The sequence below is a fragment of the Crinia signifera genome, chromosome 2 (assembly GCF_055691185.1).
Source record: "Crinia signifera chromosome 2, ASM5569118v1, whole genome shotgun sequence".
Taxonomy (NCBI): Eukaryota; Metazoa; Chordata; class Amphibia; order Anura; family Myobatrachidae; genus Crinia; species Crinia signifera.
The window spans coordinates 370,119,856-370,146,774 of NC_139218.1; the positions used below are offsets into that span (position 1 = coordinate 370,119,856).

The 26,919-nt window shown below is 45.0% G+C and overlaps 1 protein-coding gene across 1 annotated transcript in view; it reads left to right on the plus strand.

Moving 5' to 3' along the window:
- GUCY1A2 (guanylate cyclase 1 soluble subunit alpha 2) overlaps nucleotides 1-26,919 on the plus strand; it is a 176,934-nt gene that overhangs the window by 37,263 nt on the left and 112,752 nt on the right. The window contains exons 2-3 of the mRNA XM_083170033.1: nucleotides 16,611-16,672; nucleotides 25,432-25,553. Coding sequence (XP_083026159.1) covers nucleotides 16,611-16,672; nucleotides 25,432-25,553 — 184 coding nt within the window. The remainder of the gene's footprint in view (nucleotides 1-16,610; nucleotides 16,673-25,431; nucleotides 25,554-26,919) is intronic.

Below are 26,919 nucleotides of genomic sequence, written 5' to 3' on the forward strand. Positions count from 1 at the left end.
GATGTAGGGCAGGCATGTGCAAACTGTGGTCCTCCAGCTGTGGTAAAACTACACATCCCAGCATGCCTTGCCATAGTTTTAGCATTCCCTAATAACAAAACTGCGGCAAGGCATGATGGGACTTGCAGTTTCACAACAGCTGGAAGGCCATAGTTTGGATATGCCTGATGTAGGGACACTAGGCAGGTTCGAGGCAGAATCGCATAAAATCCTACATATTCAGAGTCTGTATGAGCAGGGCAATCACCAGGCAAGCCAAAGCCCAGGACACAGACCCCATGGGTGTTACTAGCAGGCAGGGCTGTCACTAGGAATTCTGGGGCCTGGGACTGATTTCCAGTCCGGGCCCCTATGGGCCCCCCTCATCTCCCCCCCTCCCTTCACTTACCGCCCAACTCCTACTCCCTCATCCCCTCCTGCTGAACACAGCGTGTCTTGAAGCACAGGCTTCGTCAATGCAGGACGCCTGCAACCAATTAAAATGCAGCTCCGGCTGTTGAGCCAATTAGAGCACGTGTCCTGGCAGCTGCTCTGATTGGCTAACGGTACACGAGCTCTGATTGGCTCAAAAGCAGGTGCAGAATTTTTATTGGCTGCCGGTGTCCTGCATTGAAGAAGCCTGTGCTTCGTTCAGTGCCCCGAGCGCAGCGCAGGCAGCACAGCAGAGGCAGTAGGGGAGGGTAGTTTGCGGTGGGCAAAATGAGCGGTCTGGGCACTTCCAGAGGCTGGGGCCCGGGACAGCTGTAGCCACAGCACCCTTGGCACTGAATGGGGTCCCTTATCCATACCGCCTAGCTATCCTGCTATCCTGCCACAGTTGGTTGAGCCAATGATCACTGATGTTTCGGCTCTGCAGAGCCATCTGGGATCACTGAATAGATGCTGTGCGCAAGACATCTACCAGTACAGGGTTTAGAGCTGGTGGCTACCCAGCTGCTCGGGGAGCGCTAGAAATGCCCCCAAAATGATGAAGACATTGATGATGAAGGCACTAGGCCATCCCTTTCCACTCAAGGACAAGCCCACCACTGTGGCTCCACTCCCTTTTCAAGGTGTGGCACGTCCCGCCTCAAAGTAAGATGAAGATGGGAGATATGCCTTTTCTGAATCCTGGAAATCAGTTTTGGAGGGAAACATCCCCCATTGTAGATCGGTAGGCCAGTTTCTCAGGATGAAAACCACGGGGTCCTCTTACCCCCTGCGTGATTGTGTACTGGAACAGGATAAAACAGAGCCTGCAAACCTTGAGTGGTGCATCTCTTCTGCAACATCAATAATTGAATATGCTGAATACCCCCAAGCAATATTTGCAAGGGGAAGAGTCTGTACAAAGCCTTTTTGAACTAAACTTGGGATCAGTTCGGGAGCAGATCTTATGCAGATCAAGTGCTTCAACAGATTGCGAGACAATCGTACATTCGTCTTACAATATGCTCCCGATCTCAATCATTTCGGTGTGTACCAGGCATAACAGGCGGTTACTGAAAGGATGAGGGTATCTCCTAAAAGCCCAAATCAAGTGGAATCCGATAAATCTTTGATCACCTGGTGCGGTGAGGTGCCGCAGATCACACCCCTAAATGTGTGAAAAAGGGAAAAATCTATAAAATACCCCTTTTACACCCAAAATCCCGAATCTGACCTGACATTTGGAAGACGGATCCTGGATTTGCACCATTTACACTGCGGCGCCTACCCGCTGTGTAGCCGGAGATGGCGCTTGGAGATGATGTCAATCGCCGGGACCTCAATCACCTCCACCGGGACCGCCGATCACTGTGCTGGAGGCAAGCCCAGCACCAAGGTAAGCTGCTGGGCTGCCCCCAGCCCCCGTCCGTGAGGTGAATGGATGCCGCACACAGGCATCCATTCACCTCCTCCCTGCCTTCGCTGCTGTCTGCAGAGTCAGGGCCGGCAACAGAAATCTTGGGGCCCTGTACAATGATATTTCTGGAGCCCCCACCTAATCCCAAATCCATACAACCCTCTTCTGCACGAGCCTCATTGAACCTTTCACTGCTCCAGAGCCTGCATTCGGGTGCGGACTTCACGGCTGTGCGTCTGCGGCCCCAGGGTGTGTTCGCACACAGAGTAGATGGCTCTGAGCGCCAAGTGGCAGGGTGCACACACAGTAAATGGCAGTGGAACACAGTGATACCCCTTTCACATTACACTTTTAAAATGGTATATTGTTTTTTTCCCATTTTAAAACGTTTAAGGCTGCAATGTGAAAGTGCCAAAGTTGATTTACCGGTTAAAGATAACCGGTATTTCAACAAGGTTAAAAAGCAGAGTCCTACACGCTTTAAAGCCGTTTTTTAGGCAGTGTGAATGGCTCTATTTCAATGGCTTGAAACGTGTCCCTTGGGGGTTAAACGGGTTGAATTTTAAATGGTATTAAATTATTTTTAAAAAGGTTTTCACCTGCAATGTGAAAGGTCTCAAGGCTCAGACCCGTTTTAAAGTCCCATTTAAGAATACCGTGTCATTACCCATTTCTGCAATGTGAAAGCAGTATGAGTAAGTCACTCAGCCACACACAGATGGTGCACAGTAGACGGCTGGGCTGTGAGGGTCACTGACAAGCCAGCTAGTACAGGCGTGGTCATGCCAGGGCATGGAAGCTCTGGGGCCCTTCAGATCGCTGGGGCCTGTCACACTTGTCCCCCTTGACCCCCCCTGTCGCCTGCCCTGTGCAGAGTACAGCGAAGGCGTGTTGCCCGCAGGACGCTGCGGTCTGGAGGTTGGGCTTCCCCCATTGATGTAACCTGGAGCCGTACCCATTTACACTACCCTCTACCCAGGTCCTAGTCGTGTTCAACCCAGGTCAGGTCCTGGGTAGAAGTCCAGTGTAAATGGACATGGGTTGACCCATTTATACTGCCGCTGACCTGGGTCTGACCTGCCGCTGGTGTAAAAGGGGTATCATTTATTGCTTAACCTCCAACAATAGTGAGTCATGGAAATAATTATTTTTTATATACAGTACATGGCATTACGCTGTTGTATATAGGAAAACCAACATGTACTGTATTAGTTTTTAAAAATACTGGAGGAAAACAGCTGTGTAAAAAAAAAAAAAAAAACGATTAAAAGGCAGTTATTAATAAAAATCCTTTATTAGTCATGCTAGAAACAGCGTATAGTCATAGTATACATATATTGTAGTGTAGACTACAGTAATTTACATATTAGTAACATTCTTGAATTTCAACATCATTTGCATAAACATTTCCTGTGGATTCCTCCATCCCCCTACACACTGGGAACAGGCTATAGTACAGGAAGGCACCACTAAAGGGTTATGGAATTTATAGCAGGTTGGAGGATAGGATTTTGCTGACTTTAGGGCTCTACTGCTGCAGATTGCAGGTACAGTGGATTTCGTGGGGTTTACAGAAAATCCCTGCAGAGATGTGTTAAGCTTTAACTGTGTCATACAACAACTGAACATTTTGGGAACAGATGGGGATGATTTTGAGTTCGGAGCAAAAAGATAAAAAGACCTAGGGGGTTATTCAGACCTGAACGCAAAGCTGCTTTTATAGCAAATGGACAAAATCATGCTGCACTGCAGGTGGGGCAGATGTAACATGTGCAGAGAGAATTAGATTTGGTTGGGGTGTATTCAAACGGAAAGTTAGATTGCCGTGTAAGAATAGAGCAGTCTGTATTTACCCTGCACAGAAACAATATAACGCACACACATCTAACTCTCTCTGCACATGTTACGTCTGTCCCACCGGCAGTGCAGCATGGTTTGTCCATTTGCCAATAGTAGATTTATCTGTCAAATACAAATCTTTAGGTTCGTGTCCCCAGCATTACTTGCTTTTTTGGCTTTGTTCCCGGTAATGTTTATGTTCCCTTTCTGATTTCTTATATTTGCATATATTTACAGTTAATTGTTTCAGATCTTTAAACAAAATTGAATATATGTCTAAGGGCAGTATTCAATGAGAAAAATTCTCCGTGCATGGCGAGAGATTTTTTCTCTCGCCATGCACTCGCCCTGTTCCGGAGGGCTCGCTGCCACTCCTGCTCCCACTATTCAATGTGGTTAAGACTCGCCGCCACTCGCGGCGAGTCTTAACCCCTGCAGCGGACGAGCGTCCGCGGCAGGGAGCTGGCAGGGAGCCGGGGGACGCAGGCAGCCAGGGAGATTAAAGTCTCCCTGGCTGCCCCAGAACATATGTGGAGGGGAGGAGGGCTCCCCGGGACCCAGGCAGCACAAGCCAGCGGGGGACCCAGTATTCAATGCACCCGATCGTGCATATGTAATGATCGGGTGCAGTGAATATATGAATATCTAATGAGCGGCTCGAGAGCTCCGGCCCCCTGCTGGCTGCTCTGTGTGAATTTTTTTTTTTTTATATATATTTTTAAATTAAATATATATTCATGTGCTGTAAGCACATGAATAAAAATAGCATGCCCCTTCACAGAAAAAAAATCCTGATTTTTTGACACCAAAAAAAAACAAAAAACTTTTAGTTTAAAAGTTCACATTCCAGTTCTCCATGAAACGATGGAGAATTGCTACACGGAGAGACACGGCGAAAATCACTTAAAAAGACGGCGAAAATATCACATTGAATAGGGTGGTTCACTTTTGGAGAGCAAAATGCTCCTTCCAAATAGCACAAACTCGCCATAAAACACGGCAAATTTTTCTTATTGAATACTGCCCTAAGACATTAGAATGGGGTACCAATATTGCGCTAAAGTTAGATCTGTTATGAACCTAATTGAATATACAGATTACAATGGATGTCAATCTCTGTAACGATTCTTTGCCTGGCGGGGATTAACTATAGTACAAAATATAGGTTAAAAGTTCATGGTGCGCCTTGAGGGATAAAATTGTCCTAACCTTATTATACATGAGAACACCGGAATAAGTCACTCTCCTTTGCAATCCTCCCAACTTTGATGACTAGAAGCAGCACTTCCAGCATGTGCGCGTCAAAAGAAAGTGATTCCTTTACAGGACCGGGACCTCAAGAGACATGGGCGGGCTTCAGGCAAAGAGGTGGAGCCTAGCACTGCACCCTTTGTTCTTTATGTTGGGGGCGTGTCCAGTACAACTTTGCTCTTCTGCTCCGGATTGTTATCAAGGACCACTCATTAGACTTTCTCCCTCAGTATTTTCTGGTAGAGCGTAAAATTCATGATTATGTCAAGTCTCCCCAGTCCAGAAGCAGCAAAGCATCTCCACACCATCACACTACAACCACCATATTTGACTGTTGGCGTGATGTTCTTATTGTGGAATGCTGGGTTAGCTTTTGTCAGATGTAACTGGTCCCATGTTTTCCAACACATTCAGTTATTTACTCATAGAACGTTAGACCACAATACATGGAGATAGCAATGATGAGACAAGCCTATTTGTTGCTCTTCGTAAGCTGTGATTCCCATCTTGCAACCCTCCCATGGATACAATTTCTCCCAAGCATCTGTATTATGGTTGAGCGAGGCCTGCAGGTCCACAGATGTTGTATAGAGTGGTTTGTGACTTCCTGGCTGAGTAGTTGATTAGCTCTAGGAGGAATGTTGGCAAGACAGCCACCCCGGAAGATTCACCACTGTTCCAAGTTTTCTCCTTTTACAGATTGATGCTCTTACTGTGAATTTCTGGAGGCCCAGGACATTCCAAATGGCTCTGTAACCCATTCTTACACTGCTATGTTTCAACAACTTTGGATTACTGCATACTGTTCTGGTTGTTGACACCTTTGAGATATTAAAGTATACTTGCCTAGCCTCCTGTAATGTCTGGGAGGCTCACAAAGTGTGGCCCTGTGGTGGAAGTGGAAGCAAGTGTACTGCATAACCCCAGATACCCCCATTGGCTGCTCAGTTATGAGCAAGACAAGTTGGTGAAGCAAGATGATGGGATTCGTGCTTATCAACAGATGCGTTTTTACACAACACAAAAAATATAAATCCACTGTACCATTAATAAAAAGGTAAACAAAAAGACAAGAGACAAGAAAAAACAAAAGTGATTTTATACTGCTACCTACTCTAGGTGTTTAGGTAGCGCCTGAGCACATATTTATCAATATTTGTGGGATCTCTCTTGAAAATATCTGTTTTCAGGAGAGATTCCACAAATATGTTGCATATTTTCAGGGGATCCAAACGGAAGCGGTACATCTGTCAGAACAGACTTAGGTCTACAGTCATTAGGTCGACCCCAGAAGGTCGACTGTCCCCAAGGTTGACAGGGTTAAAGGTCGACATGGCTCAATGTCGACATGACTTAAGGTCGACATGGGCCAAGGTCGACATGGTTTTAGGTCGACAGTCATTAGGTCGACATGAGTTTTTCACTGTTTTTTTACCCGAATGTCGACACAGTCGACATGGACACAGTTGGAGTCGCTTCGCTCGCAATGCTTCGGGCACGGTGCCTCGCTGCGCTCGGCACACTATTTTATTCTCCCACCACGCCCTAGTGGATGGTAGGGCATGAAATACCGCCTGTCGGCACATGTCGGCTCAAAAAACAGTGAAAAACCCATGTCGACCTAATGACTGTCGACCTAAATCCATGTCGACCTTGGCCCATGTCAACATTAAGTCATGTCGACCTTGAGCCATGTCGACCTTTAACCCTGTCGACCTTGGGGAAAGTCGACCTTCCGGGGTCGACCTAATGACTGTCAACCTAAGTCTGGTCTGACAGATGACCGTTTCCCATCCAAACACATATTTAGGATAGGCCATTTCTGACTGCAAATACAACCCATATTTACCAAGATCTTGAATGCTTGATTTCTGGAGCTCGGCTCCACTAATACCATCTGCAGATGGCATTACCCTATAGCGCCCATTGGCCCCTGGTGGCACATGCGCCGACCAATGCAGGTGCAATGTGCGCCGAGGACCTGAACCAGGAAACAGTGTTATAAAGCAAGCAATTACTCTGCATTCAGCTCTACCAATAAGATCCTGTCTCCCAGCAAGAGCAGAATGGTAACACCAATGAAAAAATGGTAACACCAATGAAAATATTCATTTTCACACGATTAATGGGGTTGGAAAATATTTATCACATCCTCATGGAAAATGCAGATTGTGATAAATAAAGGCTAGGGTGCTGGATCCATTGGCTCAACTATGATATGTTTTAAATTATTGTAAATAAAGGTCCATACACACTGGGAGTCTATGCCCAGCGTGTATGGACAGCGATGATCACTGTCATTGGTGGGGGGGAAAGACGCTCAGTGCGTACACACTGTGTGGCTTTCCCCCTGCCCGGCGCTGTCAGCGAGGGGGAGGGGGGGGCAGCTTTGTATAGCACAGCAGATGAACGGCTTCCCGGGCCGTACACAATGGGCGGCTTTCAGCTCAAAGTCGCCCAGTGTGTATGCAAGATGTCTAAACAGTGTACTAAGAATCTGTAAGGAATTATATGATTGTCTTTGCTGTGTTGTATATGTAACAATATACAGTATGAGAAATGGTAAAATGTTCCGATAAAGCATTCTAAGCACAGAACTATAATGGTGCTATAACTGCATAAAACTGTTACCAATAATGCAAATGGAAACAGGTTGCTATGTAGTAACAGTAATCTTGTGTCATTTATTTCTTATAATACAAAAGAAAGTACAGTTACATGAACAAGTGCACAGCATTAATGGCTACTGAAACTACACTTAATCAGAGGGCTATTGCTGGGATATAACACTTCCCACATCTGTTGTTTTTACCTTACATTTTGTTTGAGAATCTAAAACAAATTTGAAAATGAAATACCTTATTCTGGTCCATGCGCACGGGTGCCCGATGTTTTACAACTGCGCTTGCACATGCGCATTTCTGCACATGTGCATGCGGCAGATGCGACTGGCCGTGGCTAACAGAGTGTTCGTTGAGCGCTCACACCCACTAGTGCGGGCAGTGGTGTGGGGCGGTGGCGGGTAATCGTGCCCATGGGAACGCCCAGCAGTGGCGTAAGTTTATTCCAGTTGTCCAGAGGCAAGATATATAATATAATCTATATGGATAGATAGATAGATAGATAGATAGATAGATAGATAGATAGATAGATAGATAGATAGATAGATAGATAGATAGATAGAGAATACATTTATATTTCAGAACTCAACCACAAAAGCAATATATATATTTTTTAACTGATTTAAACTTGCAGGAGAGGAGAGGTGCCCCCTTGGGAGCAGGAGCCCGGCGGCAAATGACTCCATTGCCTCCCACAGTACTGCCTCTGACGCCCAGCGTTTCATGGGCGTTCTCTTGAAAATGCTGGGCTTTCTCATGCTAATGGGCGGAGGTAGGGTGGCCAATCCCGGGATCGGGATCGGCGGGATCCCGGGATTTGGCCCTAAAAATGCCGGGATTTGAATCCCGGGATTGGATCTTCCAATCCCGGGATTGCGGGGTTGTCCTGCGCATGCGCAAATCTAATGTCGGGCAGCGCTGAGACCAGCTGAGACGCTGCCCGGCTTCTCCCAAACCCCAACGCGCTGCTCTGCGGCTGCGTGCAGCGTGACCTGTTGTCAGAGGTCACGCTGCGCAGCCTGTCTGCGGCTCCGTGCCCGCCCACCGCCCGGTACCCGTGCCGCCTTCACTGCCGCCCGGCTACTCCAAGTCCGCCTCCAGTCCACCGCTGCCTGGCTCCCGCACATCTGCAGGCCTCCAGACCACCCGCACACGGCCCCCAATGAAAAGCCGGCCTCGGAACATCACTGCCCGGCTCCCGCAGCAATGGCCGGGTGAGTTAGACTGGGTTTGGGGGGGGACTAAAGTTTGTCATTCTATTTACAAACTCAATCCCGGGTATCCCGGGAATCCCGGGATTAGGCATTTTTCAATCCCGAATCCCGGGATTGAAAAATAGCCCCGGGATTGGCATCCCTAGGCGGAGGGGTCCCCTCCAGGGCACAGGCACCTGAAAGTATCTTAGATTTCCATGTGCGCTCTACATCATTCGATGGTCGGCGACCATGAAATGATGTGGGGGTCATGTTTATGCAAAACATCCATTTGCAGCCGTGCGGCCGAATTCGCCCTGCAAAGGGAGGCAGCGGCATGTGAAAGCGGCGGGCAGGCTCAAAATGACACACAGCGCTGTGAACTTCGAAGTGCTGCATGTCAGCCAGAAAAAAACCCCAATATGTAATTAATTGAGGTGATCCAAGAATGGTCATTCATCAAAGGTTTGACACCAGAGACATCATTAAAGTGTCTAAAATAGGGGTGGACAAACTTCAAGATTTACAAAATGTGTTTCAGACAACCTGTGGATCTACAGTAGGAATGAATTCAGCAGGTTTAAAAATGTGACAGTTAGTAATGACTACAGCTGTGCACCAGCTGGGTGATCTGGAAAATGAGGACTGTTGGTAGATCTCAAGGACCGGTTTGGCCAACCCTGGTCTAGAAGTTCTATGGAGTCCAGTGCCACCAGAAAGTCTCGGTCACATCACTATGACAATAGATACAATACAAGGTAACAAATGATCTCTTCTGCTTTTTGCTGCTTTTAGGTGCCCAACAAAAGACATATAATACCCCTTTCAGACATATGCGAAAATCCCGGGTTTTTTCACATGAACGCGCCCAAACCCGGGACTAGCGTATGTCTGAAAGGGTATACCCGGGATTTCACTCCCGGATACTGAGCACCTGCAATTGACCAGGGTTTTTCCCGGTATTTAACTCCCGGGTGTAATACCCGGCTTATGTCTGAATGGGTTTACCCGGGTTTTTCAGTTTTAAACATGTGATGTTGCTTTTTTTTGCTGCCAGGGCGTGTCCCATTTTAATGATGAAACACTGAAATGCTTGAAAGCCTGGCTTATGTGTGAAAGGGGTATACCCGGGTTTTTCCCGGATTTGAGGTGTAGTGTGAAAGGGGGTCTGTTACTAAAATCCCGGGAGTGACCTGGGTTGAAAATCCCGGGTAAACCTGGACAAAATCCCAGGTAGTATGTCTAAAAGGGGTATAATTTATCCAGTAGGATAAGGGATGTTTCTGGGTCTCACCCAGCAGCCCAGGCATGATAATTTGCAACAATACTACATTATGTATAACTGCATTTGGTGGCAATACAATGATAATTACATCCACCCACAACCACCTATGATAATTAGGCCCCTTAATCACTGTCTTTACAAATATAAGCTGTGTACTGCAAGAGATCCAACATAGGTTACATTTGATGTACTGATGTCTAATCAACTATTGTGAAAAGGAGTAACATACAGTTGATGGAAAAAAGTCTGGGGCTTCTTTTGTAGCATAATTACCCCCCCCCCTCCCACCCAGCCTATTGCGCAGCTGCTAAAAGGCATTGAGAACACTGACTCACTGTTCTGAACAAACATATAACAGGAAACCACAGGTGTTAATTATGAGACAGTGATTCACAATACATCTTATGGATCCAATCAGTCCTGCTGCTGCTGATCTGAATCTGAATCAACTTTATTGGCCATGTGTGCTTGCGCACACTAGGAATTTTTTGTGGATTACAGTGCAGCATCAAGCAGGGATGAAATGGGGTGGGGAGACATTACATACATTCCATTGAGACAATTATACACGTTACATTGAGAGCATTTAGACATCACTTGCGGGGATTCACATGCCCGCCGAGCTGCACAGCGACTAGGCAGCCATCAGCGGCGCCACTGGTCATTGCAGCAGCCAGGTAGGTAACAATATAAGCAGGGACAGTACAGTTATCGCACAGGGAACACATACCCGCCGAGCTGCACAGTGCCTAGGCAGCCATCAGCGGCGCCACTGGTCATTGCAGCAGCCGGGTAGGTAATAATAGAAGCAGAGACAGTACAGTTATCACACAGGGAACACACACCTGCCAAGCTGCACAGCGCCTAGGCAGCCATCCGCGGTGACACTGGTCATTGCAGCAGCCGGGCAGGTGACAGTATGAGCAGAGACAGTACAGTTGTAGCAGGGACAGTACAGTTATCACACATGAGACACGGGATACATATTGCTGAGCACAGATCCTAGGCAGCCATTTGCGGCACCATCTTGAAGGCCTCACCAGGCCATCCTCCTGTAGGGAGAGTCAGTGCAGGCAGCTGCCGGGGGAGGGGGAGAGAGAGAGAGTCCATGAGGCTGGGGGGGCTGGGGGGGAAGAGTCAGTGAGGCCAGGAGCCTGGGGCCTGGGATAGACAGTGAGGCCTGTGGCCAAGGCTAGGCCCTCTCTCTGGAGCCATGCCTTCTCCCAGGCAGCCAAGTTCATCCAGAGATCCATGGGGCTGGACGGGCTTCCCAATGCATCCTAGGGGTCGCAGCCAGGGTCTGCCTGGAGTCTCCGCAAAGTGCCGGGATCATCCACTGCAGGCCAGGGTCCTCTTCTGTAGGCCTGGATCCTCCACTGGGGCCGGGACTCCATCTCTGCTGCGGCGGCTGGGGGTCCCGCTGGCACGAGGGACCGGCAGCAGGTCCTCATGCCGGCGGCATAGCATAGTCATCTGGGCGCCAAGACTGTGGGCGCCATCCGTCTTCCCCCTCCTTGCTCTCCAGCCGGGGAACGCCGCGACCAGCGCCGGGGGATCACATCGCCGAGGGAACTCAGCGATCAGTGCTCTCTCCGTCTCCCCCGTCCCCCCGCCGTCACCCGTACCTTCTCCATGGGCCGGGGATGGGAGCTCCGTGGATGGACACCGGAGCTCTCCTGCATGCGACCATCCCCGGCCCCACCCCAACCTGATGCTCTAAACCCCAAAACTGGATATCACACATTCACTTCATGTGGAATTATACTGTCCCTGCCACTCTATGTTACTGTAATAGAAATACTGGTACATTAACATTGAACAAAAACTATTTCAAAAAGTTATTTCCAGCTAAACCGACTCTGTTTTTTAAAAGAGTATTAAATAGGTCTTGCTATTAAGATGCAAACCATGAAGGGTTAATGCAGGGTTAACCAGGATAGGTTAATGCAGGGATATCTATCCAGTCATCCATTAAACACCTTTCATTCCAAAAACAGAGCCCCTGTGCTGAGAAAGGCGCACCTGTAAAAGTTGACATTTTGAGAATAAGCGTTATCGTTCCATTACTCTGCAATCTGGCACAATCAAGTTGATGGTGGCTTATTTTGTAAGGCTGGAGGCAGCAACCAGGAGTACTTAATGCTCTGTTTGAAAGTGGAATCCTGGGTACTGTACTGTATATCCATGACACATACAGCTGGAGAAGAATAGATTCAATTTGTCAGCTAAACAATCCCCCTAATCTCCCAGCGGAGATTCTTTCTCCCTCCGAAAAGGTTAGACAGTCCCACTCTCAAGTGATGTGTATGTAGAGAGCGGGGGGACAGGGGACACACTCTCTTTCATCCCTCCTACCATTTATCAAGGTGTAAAACATGCGGCATTAACCGTACAAAGAGATCAAGGGATCAAGGCTTAGCAGCGCCCTTTCTTTAGAAGAAGTCAGGATTTTGTACATTTTTTTTATACTGTCTACTGAGATCTATAGATGCTCTTTTGTAGTGTTTAAGTTTACTGTATAATAGCTGTAGATGATATCATCAATGGTGACTAATATGAAAGAATGGAGATTACAGCCAGTGATAGCGGTACTGTAGCATGTCATGTACTGTAGCGTGTCATGTACTGTAGCGTGTCATGTACTGTAGCGTGTCATGTACTGTAGTGTGTCAGCCACATTAAAGCAAAACAGACTAAGGGGCCGATGCATCTCTGTTTGCACAGGTCCAAATTCATCCCCGTCCCCGACGGTGGGGATCTGTGCATTTGCATAGGCGCTAATGTGTATGCGCAAACAACCGCAGCTAGTGCCTTCAGTGAAAATGTCATTTGCCGGAGCACTCGCTGCCCGATTCACAGGCAGGTGGCGTTCTGGGGTGGACACCCGGTGTTTCATGGTTGTGGCCACCAAAAACGGTGGCATGTGCCCATTGAAATGCCGGGCGGACCCCAGTGAACGCAGGCGTGCCCCTGACAGCTCGGGGCAGGTGGATGATATCATATGACATCACTGCCCACTCCCGATTCGCAGAAGACCTGGCTTACTTTTAGCTTCAAACAGATCAAGAATGATTCGATGGTGAGCGATTATCGAATGATTTTCCTTGTGTGCGTACATATCCGCTTGCAGTGGTGCGAGGAGATTCGGGTGGCGGGAAGGAGTGCGTTTGGTGGGGCGGCATTAACCTGCTCGCTAATTGGTGAATATATACAGCCTAGCGAGCAGTTCTGAATCGGGCCCTGAGTTCTGGTGGGTATTGTCATTCTCATGGGTGTCCTTTAAATCAAAGCAAAACTGGTGGGTTTTTATATTAGTGAGCCCTGCATTTATCGTCCCAGAAAGATGGCGTTATTACTGCAAGGCTCCCTCCGGTGTTTTTTTTTCCCTTTAGTACATTTGAGCAGATCGAATTTCTAATTATAGGTATAGAATTCACAATCTGCTTACTAAGAAAATGTGATATTAAGGGCTTACAGGTGAATTTTGTGAATTCTTCAAAAACACATTTATACATTTTAATGAAAATTAAATACAGATAAATAACTAATGATAAACACACCTCTAAATTTGGAGAAAGTAAGGAGATTTCTAAAACATAGTTTATAAAGTACAATATATAGAGAATGCAGTACTGTATAATACATGACAGTTATTTGACTCAATGCAAAGCCAGTGAGTTTTCATAGCATGACACCAGGATCAGCTGTTACAGAACATCAACCTTTAGGGAGCTTGCTGTCTTATATAATCGCCCTAGTACAGGACAGGTTATTATTGTGCACAGCATGTGCAGAACATCGGAATCTAGAAAATGTTTTCTTATTATTGTATTAAGTATATACTTTAATGAGAAAAGTATTTAAAAAACAGCATTTCTACAAAATATAATTGAAATGGAACAAATTGTTCACTTTAACTATATTGTGCCCAGTTCACAAAGGACCAAAAGCAATTCAGGATACCCAATCATACATCCTAAAGCCCCATAAACACTACAGTACACAAGATAGTAAAAGATATCGCTCAGAAGGGCCCTTCTGAGCGATATCTTTTACTGTCTTTTCTAGTGTGTACACTCAACATCGTTAACGATGTGCACTCTTACACATCGTTAATGATCCCCTCCCTCGTCTGAACAGTTAAGACAAGGACCTCATCAACGAGTCCCCCGCTCCCCCCACCATCACTCCCTTCCAATTGCCAAGACCGGTGTTCGCACTGCCACCAAAATTGCTGGGTAGTGTGCCCGGCTTTACTGTGCTGTAGTCACTTATGAGAAGCTGTTATATACTTTGTTTCCACTTTAAAGACTGGAAAGTGGGTGGGTATTGGTGGAAATGTGGGATTTGGGGGGGGGGGGTGAGGGGGGTAGCCAGTAGGTTGAAATTTTGCCTAGGGTGCCATGAAACCCTGTTTATATTGTTTAACTTGAATGTCCATTTTCCTCAATATATGGCACTTTGTTGTTCCTTACAAATCAATGACAATATTAACAGAATTTCGGGTCCGTTACATCAATTTTAATGCTTGTTGGCATAGATTCTTTTGCTTATGGAGGTATATAGTCAAGTAATTTTTATCTTGGAAATTGAGGAGGCAAAGCCTCAAGATGCCCATACACGGTACAATTATTGTTTACAATATGGTATCTCATCTGATCTCATAGCGTAGGTTTTGCAATGCAATGAGATGAGATAAGATGAGGTCTAGTACAAAAAGTATGTGCAGCACATACTTTTTGAGCTGTGCGGTGAGATGTGTGATGGGAGCACGCATCTCATCGCACCCAGCAATTGTACCGTGAATGGGCACCTTCTGAGACAGTTCAGTATTACTAACTGCCATTTTGATTATAGTACACCAATTACCTGCACAAAGAGGAGGCAGCCATTTTGAACTCTGTCAGGGGCTTAATGATGACAATTGTCATGCCACTTTGTTCTAAAAATAGGCAAGCTTGTAATTTTAAAGGAGTAAGTCAACAAAATGGCCAGTTACTATTAGAAATCTTTTATGGGTCAAAGGTCATTTTGTAGGAAAATCCATGTTATTTTCAAAGATTTTTGTGTCTATGGCTCACTTCAAAATTATGTAAGAAGATTGTATAATTTTCTAAACTTATCACAGTACAAACACCTGATGGGTGAGCATGCACACTACTACCTCCTCATACGCCAACATAAAAGGTAATAACACCTAATGGTCTAATATGCACAGTACGAACACCTAATGGTCCAACATGCACAGTACTAACACCTGATGGTCCAACACGCACAGTATTAACACCCGATGGTCCATCATGCACAGTATTAACACCCGATGGTCCATCATGCACAGTACTAACACCTGATGGTCCAACATGCACAGTATTTACACCCGATGGTCCATCATACACAGTATTAACACCTGATGGTCCAACATGAACAGTATTACCACCTAATGGCCAACATGCACGGTACTAACACTTGATGGTCTAATATGCACAGTACTAACACCGGGTGGTCCAACATTATTAACACCTAATGTCCAACATGCACAGTGCTAATACCTAATGGCCAACATGCACAGTATTAACACCTAATGGCCAACATTCACAGTACTAACACCTGATGGGCCAACCTGCAAAGTACTAATACCTGATGGGCCAACATGCACATAACTAATACCTGATGGGCCAACATGCACAGTATTAACACCTAATGGTCCAACATGCACAGTACTAATAACTGATGGGCCAACATGCACAGAACTAACACCGGGTCGGAAAACACTAGCTTATTCCTGCACTGATGTGATATTCCAGCAGTGAAGGAGCTGGCAGATGGGCACAGTCATCACTGGCACAGTCTCATATTGGCTGCGCTGTCCGGGCATCACTCTAATGGTAAATGACACCATTAATTCTTGTTTTTTTCGCTGCAAATAATGTTGATACGTGTTAACTAACATGGCAAAAAATGTGGCACCTAAATCTGTTAACCTTCCTGTTACCCAAACCATTACATTTATGAATACAGATCCATCCATCCTGCCTGATACTGGGCAACACAAGCATTCCAAGGGCATCTTGGATCTTCCATCCTCACACACAGTACCTGCTCCTGGCTGCCCAGCCCCGGATAATGCACTACTGATTTTCTCATAAACAAATATTAGCTGACGTTAGTAAACATTCCAGTCTGCCCCCGCTTCCATAAATCTCATTTGTTCCATAATACGACTGTAAATCTAGCCCAACATTCTTCTTCATTGAATTCCACGTCTATTCTCTTTTCGTGTGGTCATACCACACATCCATCACCCTTATTGTAAACGAGATATGACTTAATCAGGTCAGGTTCATACATCGACTTCTACATTCCCACATAAATAGTAAATCAGATGCTATCAGACCTCATCCGTACTTCATTATCAGACGGGGAAGAAAATAGGCTGAAAAAGAGAATATTTTTTCCTGAAATAAAAAAAATCAAAGGTTAAAGAGAACAATGGGGAACTAATTCCGTTATTGTCATTGCTGGCAAATTAATGTGGATCTTGGTTTCCTTGTGCCTACAGTAAGCACTTGTTCTGTTTTTTTTTTTTAATTCTGCAGCCTCAGACGATTCAGCAGACGTTACAGAGAACATTGCAGTATTATGAGCATCAAGTCATTGGGTAAGGACAAACTCTAGAGAATATTAATAACTAACCACTCAAGTGGATCATTCTGTTCTGGAGACCGTTCAATGTGTAATGTTAATGTTTCCTGCTAAAGGACAAAAGCTTATACAAATAGGAATGATTGCAACATGTTATGAATTACTTTGCTGTATTCTTCTCTTATTCAATTAAGTAAATGGGAAAAAGTGTTCCCTTTCTTTTTGTTCTAGAAAAAAACAACAAAGCACCACCATATGTAATATACATAATAAAATGAAGTGCTGATAAAATAAAAAATGTAATCTCGTTGCATGGCGAGTTAAAAAAAAAAAAAAGATGAATACTTCTACAGACTAAGGTCACAATTAAGGCACAGATGCCCATGTTTAGTAATACAGTGATTTAATTCTCTCATTGCAAATCGTAATAAGTAGGAATGCTAGTTAGTGGATACAATTCACTAAGATTATACTATCTTATATTGTTTGGCATGGATTCGGTATGAAATACCGACCATCAAAATCCCGACAAGGTCAAAATACCGACATGGTCAAAATACCAACATTAAAACCCCGACAAGGTCAAAATACCAACATGGTCAAAATCCCGACATATAGAATGTAGACAGGTGAAAAAGTCGACATGACTTTCGGTCGATAGGTCGACATGGGTTTTTTTCACTGTTTTTTTTTACCTGAATGTCGACACAGTCGGCATGGGCACAGTTGGAAGCCGTTATGCTTCGGGCACACTATTTTATTCTCCCACCACGCCCTAGTGGATGGTAGGGTATGAAATACCGCCTGTCGGCACATGCCGGGTCAAAGAACAGTGAAAAACCTTGCGACCTATCAACCGAAAGTCATGTTGACTTTTTCACGTGTCTACATTCTATATGTCGGTATTTTGACCTTGTCGGGATTTTAAATTTCGATATTTTGACCTTGTTGGGATTTTGACCATTTCGGTATTTTGACCTTGTTGGTATTTTGACCTTGTCGGAATTTTGACCTTGTCGGGATTTTGACCGTCGGTCAATGGTTGTCGGTATTTTGACCGTCGGGATTTTGACTGCATCCTGTTTGGCATATGTATCAAAGCTTAGATAGAGATAAAAGGCGTCATTCTGGCGTCTTTCATGCAGCATAGTGAACAGGTAAATGCTGCACGCCCCCCCCCCCAGCGCCCGAATCACCTTGCTAGCATGAAGGAACACATCCCCTCGCATACGCCTAGTGTTTTTATGAGGACTCCCAAAAACTGCTGGGTGTTCCCCTTCTGCCGCCCCCTGTCCACCCCCTTCCTTCCCCTGACAGCGTAAATGCCATGGGGAGTGTGATACTCGCCAAAGGTGTTTGCACAGGGGGCTTGCACATGCGCATATTCTTTTATTTTTAAGAAATATTCTCAGGGAGAATTGCGGACAAAGGTTGTGAATTGCTTTGACATTTAAACCCAGCAGTGGGACTTCTTGCAGCCCTCACCCGCCCAACAGCGAATCACCCCTATAAGGTATTGCGCAGTTTTGTGCGAGTTTGGTTAATGTAAAGTGCATTGTTGCACTGCTAGTTCAGTCACGTGGATGTCAATATGCATTTTCACCTAAAGGGATATCCTATTAGCAGCGGTGGTTCACCACTTCTAATATGTTCGGTCAAAGCTATCCTGTTAGCGGTTATTGGGGATTATGCTTCACATGACTGAGACAGGCGGAGCAGAACCCCCCAATAAGCAGCCACCAGAATCTGGGATAACGCATGGGAACGAGGACTTATCCCTAATACCATGTGTTTTTGACCAATGGCGGAACTGTTTTCGGCCAATAAAAATGGCCACTAATTGAATATCGTGATACTGACCATCAGTTATTTATCACGATATCTGCCCATTTTTATCAGCCTAAGGACGATATTTCTGACAGATGGAAAGATTGGAATACACCTAATCAATGCCGGAGCAGATTGGGTCCAATCTCATTGAATTCGACAATTTAATGGCTGTTTTCGCCAATCCGCGCGCTATCTGACTTTCAGAAAATTTCTGATGATTGGATATATTGAATAGGTTGAATATAAATTCAACCTATTATAGGTGCAGTGTCCATATTTGGACTTTCGGAAGTATCGCCACTGATTTAAAACCCCTTAAGTGTTCATATGCAATTAGCCATATATTATTTTTGTTGGCTTTCCACATTTTTTCTTTTCGTGTGAATGGCATTAAGATATTTTGTAAACTTATATCTTGGCCTAAGAGGAGAAAAGTAAAGGATACATGGGGTAAATTTACTAAGATGGGAATTCCATTAAAGACGAGATGTTGCACATAGCAACCAATCAGATCCTATCTATTGTCTTCTATCCATTTTAATGTGAAGTGGGTAGAATGCGGAGATAATTACAGCATCTTTGCATGGTCTGCAGAGGGGGTGGGGCTAGATTATGCTATTATATGCTAATTTCGTAATTTTAGCCCCACTCCCATGCAGATTTTAGTCATTTTCTCATCCCCCAAAGCCCAAAGAGGAGGGGGGGGGGGGGGCATCCCCCAAAGAGGAAGAAGTCAAAGTAGGTAAGTAGAGTATGTCATGTAGTTATTGTGTGAGCAGTGCCAGCTATGCAATTGTTCAGATGAGGAGAATCAAGACTCTTTAAACAATAGCTCCTTACATTGGTGAGGTCACAATCGATACAGGGAATTACTGCATTATGAGTGCAGATGAACTTGCATATAATTCACACAGTTGCTAAGAAGACATTTGCGCCCCTCTCTTAATCAGACCCTAAGCTTGGCAAAAAAGAGTAAGTGGAAAACATTTCTTGGCCCCCTTTGGGCCTAGTCTATGGGAGACTGCTGCTGATTGCAGGCCATGCAAGTTATAGGTGGCAAAGACTCAATATTAGATTTAATACTCACAAATGGTGACAGGATATCAGACATCTATGTGGGTGAGAACCTGGGATCCAGTGATCATCAAGCAGTATGATTTAGTATCAAGGCAGGGTCCAACTCCAGTCACACAAAAACTAAGGTGTTGGATTTTAGGAAGGCTGACTTTGCAAAAATGGGGAGATGTTTAAGCGACTCATTAGCGGATTGGATGAACTTGAAAGGAGTGCAGGAGAGGTGGAGAATATTAAAAAGTGCAATACTAAAGGCAACGGACCTTTGTATCAAAAGGGTTAAGAAAAATACCAAAAAAGATGGCCTTTAGGACATACAAGCAGACTCAAAATAATAATGACAAAGAAGTGTATCTTGCCAGACGCAAAGAGGCTAAGAAAGTGATCAGGCGTGCCAAGGCACAAGCTGAGGAGAAAATGGCTCAGTCGGTAGATAAAGGAAACAAAACTTTTTTTAAGTATATAAGTGAAAGGAGAAAATCAAATGGAGGAATAATAAGACTGCGGACAGACACTGAGAAGTTGGTGGAGGGAGACAAGGCAATTGCAGATCATCTAAATAATTACTTTTGCTCTGTATTCACTATAGAAGGAGAAGGGAAGGGACCACAGTTAAGTTGCAAGGACATTCATAAAAATAAGGTAGATGGAGGTACATTTACTAGGGAGAAAGTCCTAACAGAACTTTCAAGACTGAAAGTGGATAAATCAATGGGGCCAGACGGAGTGCATCCAAGGATACTAAAAGAACTAAAAGATGTGTTGGTAGCGCCATTAACAGATTTATTCAACCAGTCACTAGATACAGGTGCAGTTCCAGAGGACTGGAGAAAAGCAAATGTAGTTCCACTGCACAAAAGCGGAAGCAAAGAAGAAGCAAGTAACTACAGACCAGTGAGCCTTACATCAGTAGTAGGGAAAATAATGGAAACACTATTAAAAGAAAGAATAGTGGAATATCTTAAATTAAACAACTTACAGGATCCAAAACAGCATGGCTTTACTGCAGGGAGATCATGCCAAACAAGTCTCATTGACTTTTTTGACTCCGTGACCAAAATACTAGATGAAGGGGGGGCTGTAGATGTGGCATATCTAGACACTGTCCCACATCGCAGGCTGCTAAATAAACTTGAAAGTGTGGGATTGGATTATAAAACAATTAAATGGATAAGAACCTGGTTGCAGGATAGGAAACAGACAGTTGTCGTAAATGGAGTGCATTCTATGGAGGGACATGTTACCAGTGGAGTACCCCAGGGATCTGTACTTGGACCAGTGCTCTTTAATATCTTTGTTAGTGACATTGCAAATGGTATTGAAGGGAAAGTATGCCTTTTTGCAGATGATACAAAGATATGCAACAGAGTAGACACACCAGGAGGGGTAAATCAAATGACTGATGATCTAAGTAAACTTGAGAATTGGTCAAGAGAATGGCAACTACAGTTTAATGCTAAAAAATGCAAAATTATGCACTTGGGACTCAAAAACCCAAAGGCTCAATATAGTATCAAGGGTACTATAATGGAAACTACTGAGGAGGAAAGAGATCTAGGAGTCACTATTTCAAGTGACTTAAAGGCAGGGAGGCAATGTAACAAAGCAATGAGGAAGGCTAGTCAGATGCTTGGTTGCATAGGGAGAGGAATCAGTAGCAGAAAAAAAGACGTAATAATGCCACTTTATAGGTCATTGGTACGACCTCATCTGGAATACTGTGTCCAGTTCTGGAGGCTTAGGCCCTTATTCTGGTTGGTGCGGCCAGAGCCGCACACGGGGCTCTGGCCGCACAAACCAATCCCCGCCCACCCTACGGATCGCCACGGCCGTCCGTACACGGACGGCTGGCGATCCGCATAAAAATGGTGGAGGCTACGCCTCCACCATGGTGGGAGCTGCCCCCTGCATTCGATGGTCGTCGACCATCGAAGGCAGGTCCGCACGCCGCGGCAGCTCCCGCAAGCTGAGACCACACGGACAATCGTCCGTGTGGTAGCTTGTATGGGGGCTGAAAGCTGACATCCGGCGACGTCAGCTTTCCGCCCCCATGAGTTGCGTCATGGCCTCATTACCATGCATACGCCCCGCGTTTGCATGGGAACGCCCATGAAACGCGGGGCGTACACATAGGGAAATGAGGGCATGATGCCTCTCACGCCCCTATCCGCCCCCTTTGCGGCGGACGAAATCCGTCTGCGGCGAAGGGGGCTGCACATGCGCAGATTCACCTCTGCGCATGTGCAGTGCAAAAACATCGGCGGTACGGCCGCACGCGGGCCGTACCGCACGAACTTGAATAAGGGCCCATATCTTCAGAAGGATATAAATACATTGGAGAGTGTACAAAGAAGGGCAACTAAAATGGTTCATGGCCTACATCACAAAACTTACCTGGATAGACTAAAAGATCTTAACATGTATAGTTTGGAGCAGAGAAGGGAAAGGGGGGACATGATAGAAATCTTCAAATATATCAAGGGTTTTAACATAGTACAGGTGGGAAATTTTCTTCAAAGGAAAACAAGTAATAAAACACGAGGACATGCACTGAAACTGGAGGGAGGTAGGTTCAGGGGAAATGTTAGAAAGAATTACTTCACAGAAAGGGTAGTGGATAAGTGGAATAGCCTCCCATTAGAGGTGGTAGAGGCTAAGACAGTAGAACAATTTAAACATGCTTGGGATAGGCATATGAATATCCTTACAAAGAAATAAGGATTAAAAAGGGTTGAGTTTACCTGAAGGGTAAAAAAGGGGCAGACTAGATGGGCCAAATGGTTCTTATCTGCCGTCAAATTCTATGTTTCTATGTTTTCAATGTTAGACTCTGAATGTCAGGATGTTCGGGCAATACCGGGCTATTTTCGTTCCGCTCGCCTGCAACTTAACAGGCGGAATTCAACGTGCCTCCAGTCGAGTGGCCAAAAGTGGGCGTGTTTGCGAAAACGGATGTGAATTGTCGAGATACGGCTGTGAATACGACAATAAATGTCTGTTTCCGACAAAACAGATCTGACTTGTTTTTAAGTCGGGCCTGTTTTGTCGAACTCCGGCTTCAATAAAACGGCAGCATTGAATAGACGGCGGGCGCTATTTCATCCGTCAGAAATAGCGCCAGACATTGAATACCGCCCTTATGGTGCCCACAGACGCTACAATTGTACTGTGCTATGCGTTTTTGACTGTACAATGGTTCTATACAATTTTTCTTCCAGCTTGCTATGAGATGTGCACTTGGATGCATGTGATGAACCTATGTTTGTAATGTTAAATTTCAGATGTAGTCTAAAAAGTACGTGCAGCACGTACTTTTTTAGACATACAATATCGGGCTCCCGGGAACAGAAACACCATCCAATAATTGTACATAAGATGCAATTTGTGCTTAAAAAGTACAAAACGCATTCGATAATTGATGCGTCTGTGGGCACCTTAAGTCTGATCTGCTCATTATCTTCTTGCCAACATAGGGGGTTATTCAGACCTGATCACACTGCTGCGTATTTGCAGGCCAGACAATTATCGATAGACTGGGCATGCGTACAGCTCGTAGTAGGCATGCGCGAGGCCATCCTGTGATTAAATAAAAAAAAATTTTTTATTGCAGCCCAGCGATCAGGTCTGAATCAGCTTACCAACCAATCAGCTTATATCCTTTTTTCATACACAGCCAGAAAATGTCAGTTGGTACTTTATCATCATGGTTGGCACTTTATCTCTTTCTGGATTTTGCCACATCTCCCCCATTGTCATAAGTAAATCAATGACCAAATTTAAATCCAGCTCTGTGCGGCGATTATTTATCAGAGTTTGTATTCACACTGTCTAGCAGAACATACAGTAGCTGGCATGTGCCCGCCGTTCAGGGATTTCTGTATTTTACATCTATTTATGTCCCCTGTGTATTATGTCTTATTACTAACAAGATCTCGGTAAACATAACCCAGAATGCATTTAGTGGATACGTATCGGCTGCTGTGTTCTATTCTTAGCCGGTCTTTAGAATCAGGGTTTTTCTCGCATGAAACAAATCTAACAGAACGCGGCATCAAGCCGAGGGTCACTTATATACTGCAGGGTCTTTGTAGCGAAAGTCATTTTTTTGTAATTAATTCGTAGAATTAGCACGCCAGCAAAAATACACGCTGGCTCGGCAAATGAGCCAAGGGTTAAAAAAGAAAAAAAGCTTCTATATATTATTATAAATTTCATTAAATCCTCATGAATGGGAAAATTGCATTGATTTGTACACTCGGTGACCTACCAAATTAAGTTAAGTCTGTGCAGTCTACTTACTGCATTGAGCTGTAATCTTTTTATGCGGAAAGAAGCAGCGGAGTTAAACCCCACTGGAGATGAATTGACAAACCTTTGCAAGCAAAGATTCATTTAGAGAGATGAACGGGAAAATAAAAGATCACGGAAGGGTAAAAACATTAATTTTCACATTCATTCGCTTTGACTAAAAATGGATTGATGTACAATTTTGCCTGACCTCCGAAGCACTCGTGATTTGATTTATCCTTTCATTCACTTGAATTACATTATAATAATAATAATAATAATAATAATAATAAGTGTTTCTCCAACTTTGCCATGACATTTACTAAAGTAGATTAAGATGCATAAATAGTTATTTAGGAAGCACAAACTATAATATGACACAGGTGTGCCAAGATGGTTGAACTGCTGATATGTCCGGCATTGACCTTGGAAGCTGCAGCATACCGGTGAGTATCTATATCTAATCTCAAACTTTAAATCTCTCGCGGTACCTAACAACCTACCACCACCAGCACCTTGCTGCTCCACCATCGCCGCTACCATGCTGCCCAACCGTAACCTCCTCTTGCAGTCCGACCTTAACCCTCCCGAGGACGCCTATCCTTAACTGTCGGCATCCTCAGAATGTTGAAATTTCACTTGGCAACATTTCGGGTATCAACTTCGTAAACCTGTCCACAGTTTCAGGATGTCAACTGGTGCTTGTTGACATTTTGATCCATGCCAACATTCTGGTGTTGACACTGTTGTGTCAGCATTGGGGAGGTCAGAATGGTTACTGTCGACCTTCTGACCACTCGGAAAGACACAATCACTCTCTAATGGACAAAACCATGTGCACTGCAGGTGGGGCTGATGTAACATGTGCAGAGAGAGTTAGATTTGGGTTGGGGGGTGTACTTCAAACTGATATCTATATTGCAGTGTAAAAATAAAGCAGCCAGTATTTACCCTGCACAGAAACAATAAAACACCCAAATCTAACTCTCTCTGCACCTGTTACATCAGCCCCACCTGCAGTGAATATAGTTTTGTCCATTAGAGAGTGATTGTGCCTTTCCGATTGAATCAGAATAACCCCCTATGTACAGTACATGTCGGCCTCTGTTCTGCTTATGGGAAGAACCTACATTCAAACTTAAAATGCTGGCAAAGTAGCCCATATACTAGATGAAATACCCCAAATTTGGCCACTTTTGTGTTTATAACAAAATAGCTCCCCCAAATCGAGTGCCCTGTACACACATTGATTTGACTATATAGTAAATGTTAGTAGAATACATTTTCATCTGCATTCGATGCCGAGTAATTAATTGTCTGATTCTTGTGGTAAAGCCATTACTGAAACATGTTTCCTCACATTTAAATATGAGGCCCCTTAATGAGCCAATAAATTAGCACTAGTGATGCAAGCTAATAACTCTCCTGGTGATGTTCTGCGGCACCATGTGTGAAATGATTTGCCTGAACGCTATGTGTTAATTAGGGATTTGCGAACATTGTAATGAGGGAAAGGCAGGCGGGAGGTTGCGTAGTTGTAAGGTTGCATTATTTGTGTCTTACGTGTAATTATTTCTTTTTAAGCTGTCGCGATGCAGAGAAGAATTTACACAATGCTTCAGTGAAATGCACCTACGCCGGTCTCTCTGGGAACGAAGACGCGGAGGATGTCTCAGGGATTCTGCAGTGTACGGCGAATGTGCTCGGTATGTTACCTGTTTATATGGCAGCAGCTCCTAGTTACACTATTTCAAGGCATTGTAATTAAATATTTAATATTATTTTGCAAATGTTTTTAGCTATGTTTTTTCCAAGTTATTAAATCATACTTCCCCACCCTCCCTCCCGCCCCCTTGGGAAGGTGGGCATCTCCTCAGCCTCCCGCAATCCCCTCTCAGCAGGGGGTCCGTGGGGATCTGATGGCGGCATTTCATAGCGGGGGTGTGGCCACGATGATGCAATCACAATGGCCATGCCTCCACACAAGGCTTAATTTTTTTGTATAGCTCCGCCTCTGGTCCCGCCCCTTTCACAGCACACCCGCTGGTCCTGGCCCCTGCTTCCTCAATCTGGCTGCCCTCTCCCGGAGAGGACAGCCTAAAAGTAGGCAACCCTGTATTAAATACATGATTAAAAACATTCTATGTAGGAAAAGGGTTGGACGTAGACTGCAATTGGGAGCAGGAAAGTGTACAGAGCACAGGGTAGTGGAGCAATGGGGATCATGTGCTCGTGTGTCGACATTCACACTCAAAAACTCATGTGGACCTTTTCATGTGTTGTCTTTTTCATGTCGTCATAATGATTGTGTCTATCATTTTGTCAATGTCAATCTTGTGCATGTCGACCCTTTGAGACCTAGACATTGTCTGTGAGCTACACCACATCTATAGGGTTGCCCATGTTTTAATGAAACCCAACAGCTCCCCATTACCAGTAGTGTGTATGGCGTTCTATGTGCAGCATTGGTATTATTGGAAGACCCTTTCCTCTACAGACCTCTATTAGGATTTGGATAAGTGACCACATACAGAGATCTACTGAGTAGGAGTGTGGACTTCATAGAATGCTCTAAAGGAAGGATTGGAGAGAGATCTACCAAGAAAACCTGATGGGTTGTGTGTGTGTGTATATATATATATATATATATATATATATATATATATATATATACAGGTTGAGTATCCGGTATCCGGACATCCCTTATCCGAATGATTCCAAAAACCGTGGTTTTTGGAATCATTTGAATTTATTATTTTTTTTTTTAACCCCTAACCCTCTTTTCATACTTACCAAGTCCCCGGGCGTCCACAGCAGGCCTCCGGCATCTTCTCCAGGGTCTCCAGCGGTCCCAGGAATGCATTGCGCGAGTGTGCGCGCGCGCCGGTGACGTCACCGGTGCGCGCGCACACTCGCGCAATGCATTCCTGGGACCGCTGGAGACCAGGAGAAGATGCCGGAGGCCTGCTGTTGACGCCCGGGGACTGCCCGGACGCCGAGGGACCACCGGACACCATCAGGGGACAGTATGGCTACAAAAATATATTCCAAAAACCGGAAAATTCCCCTATC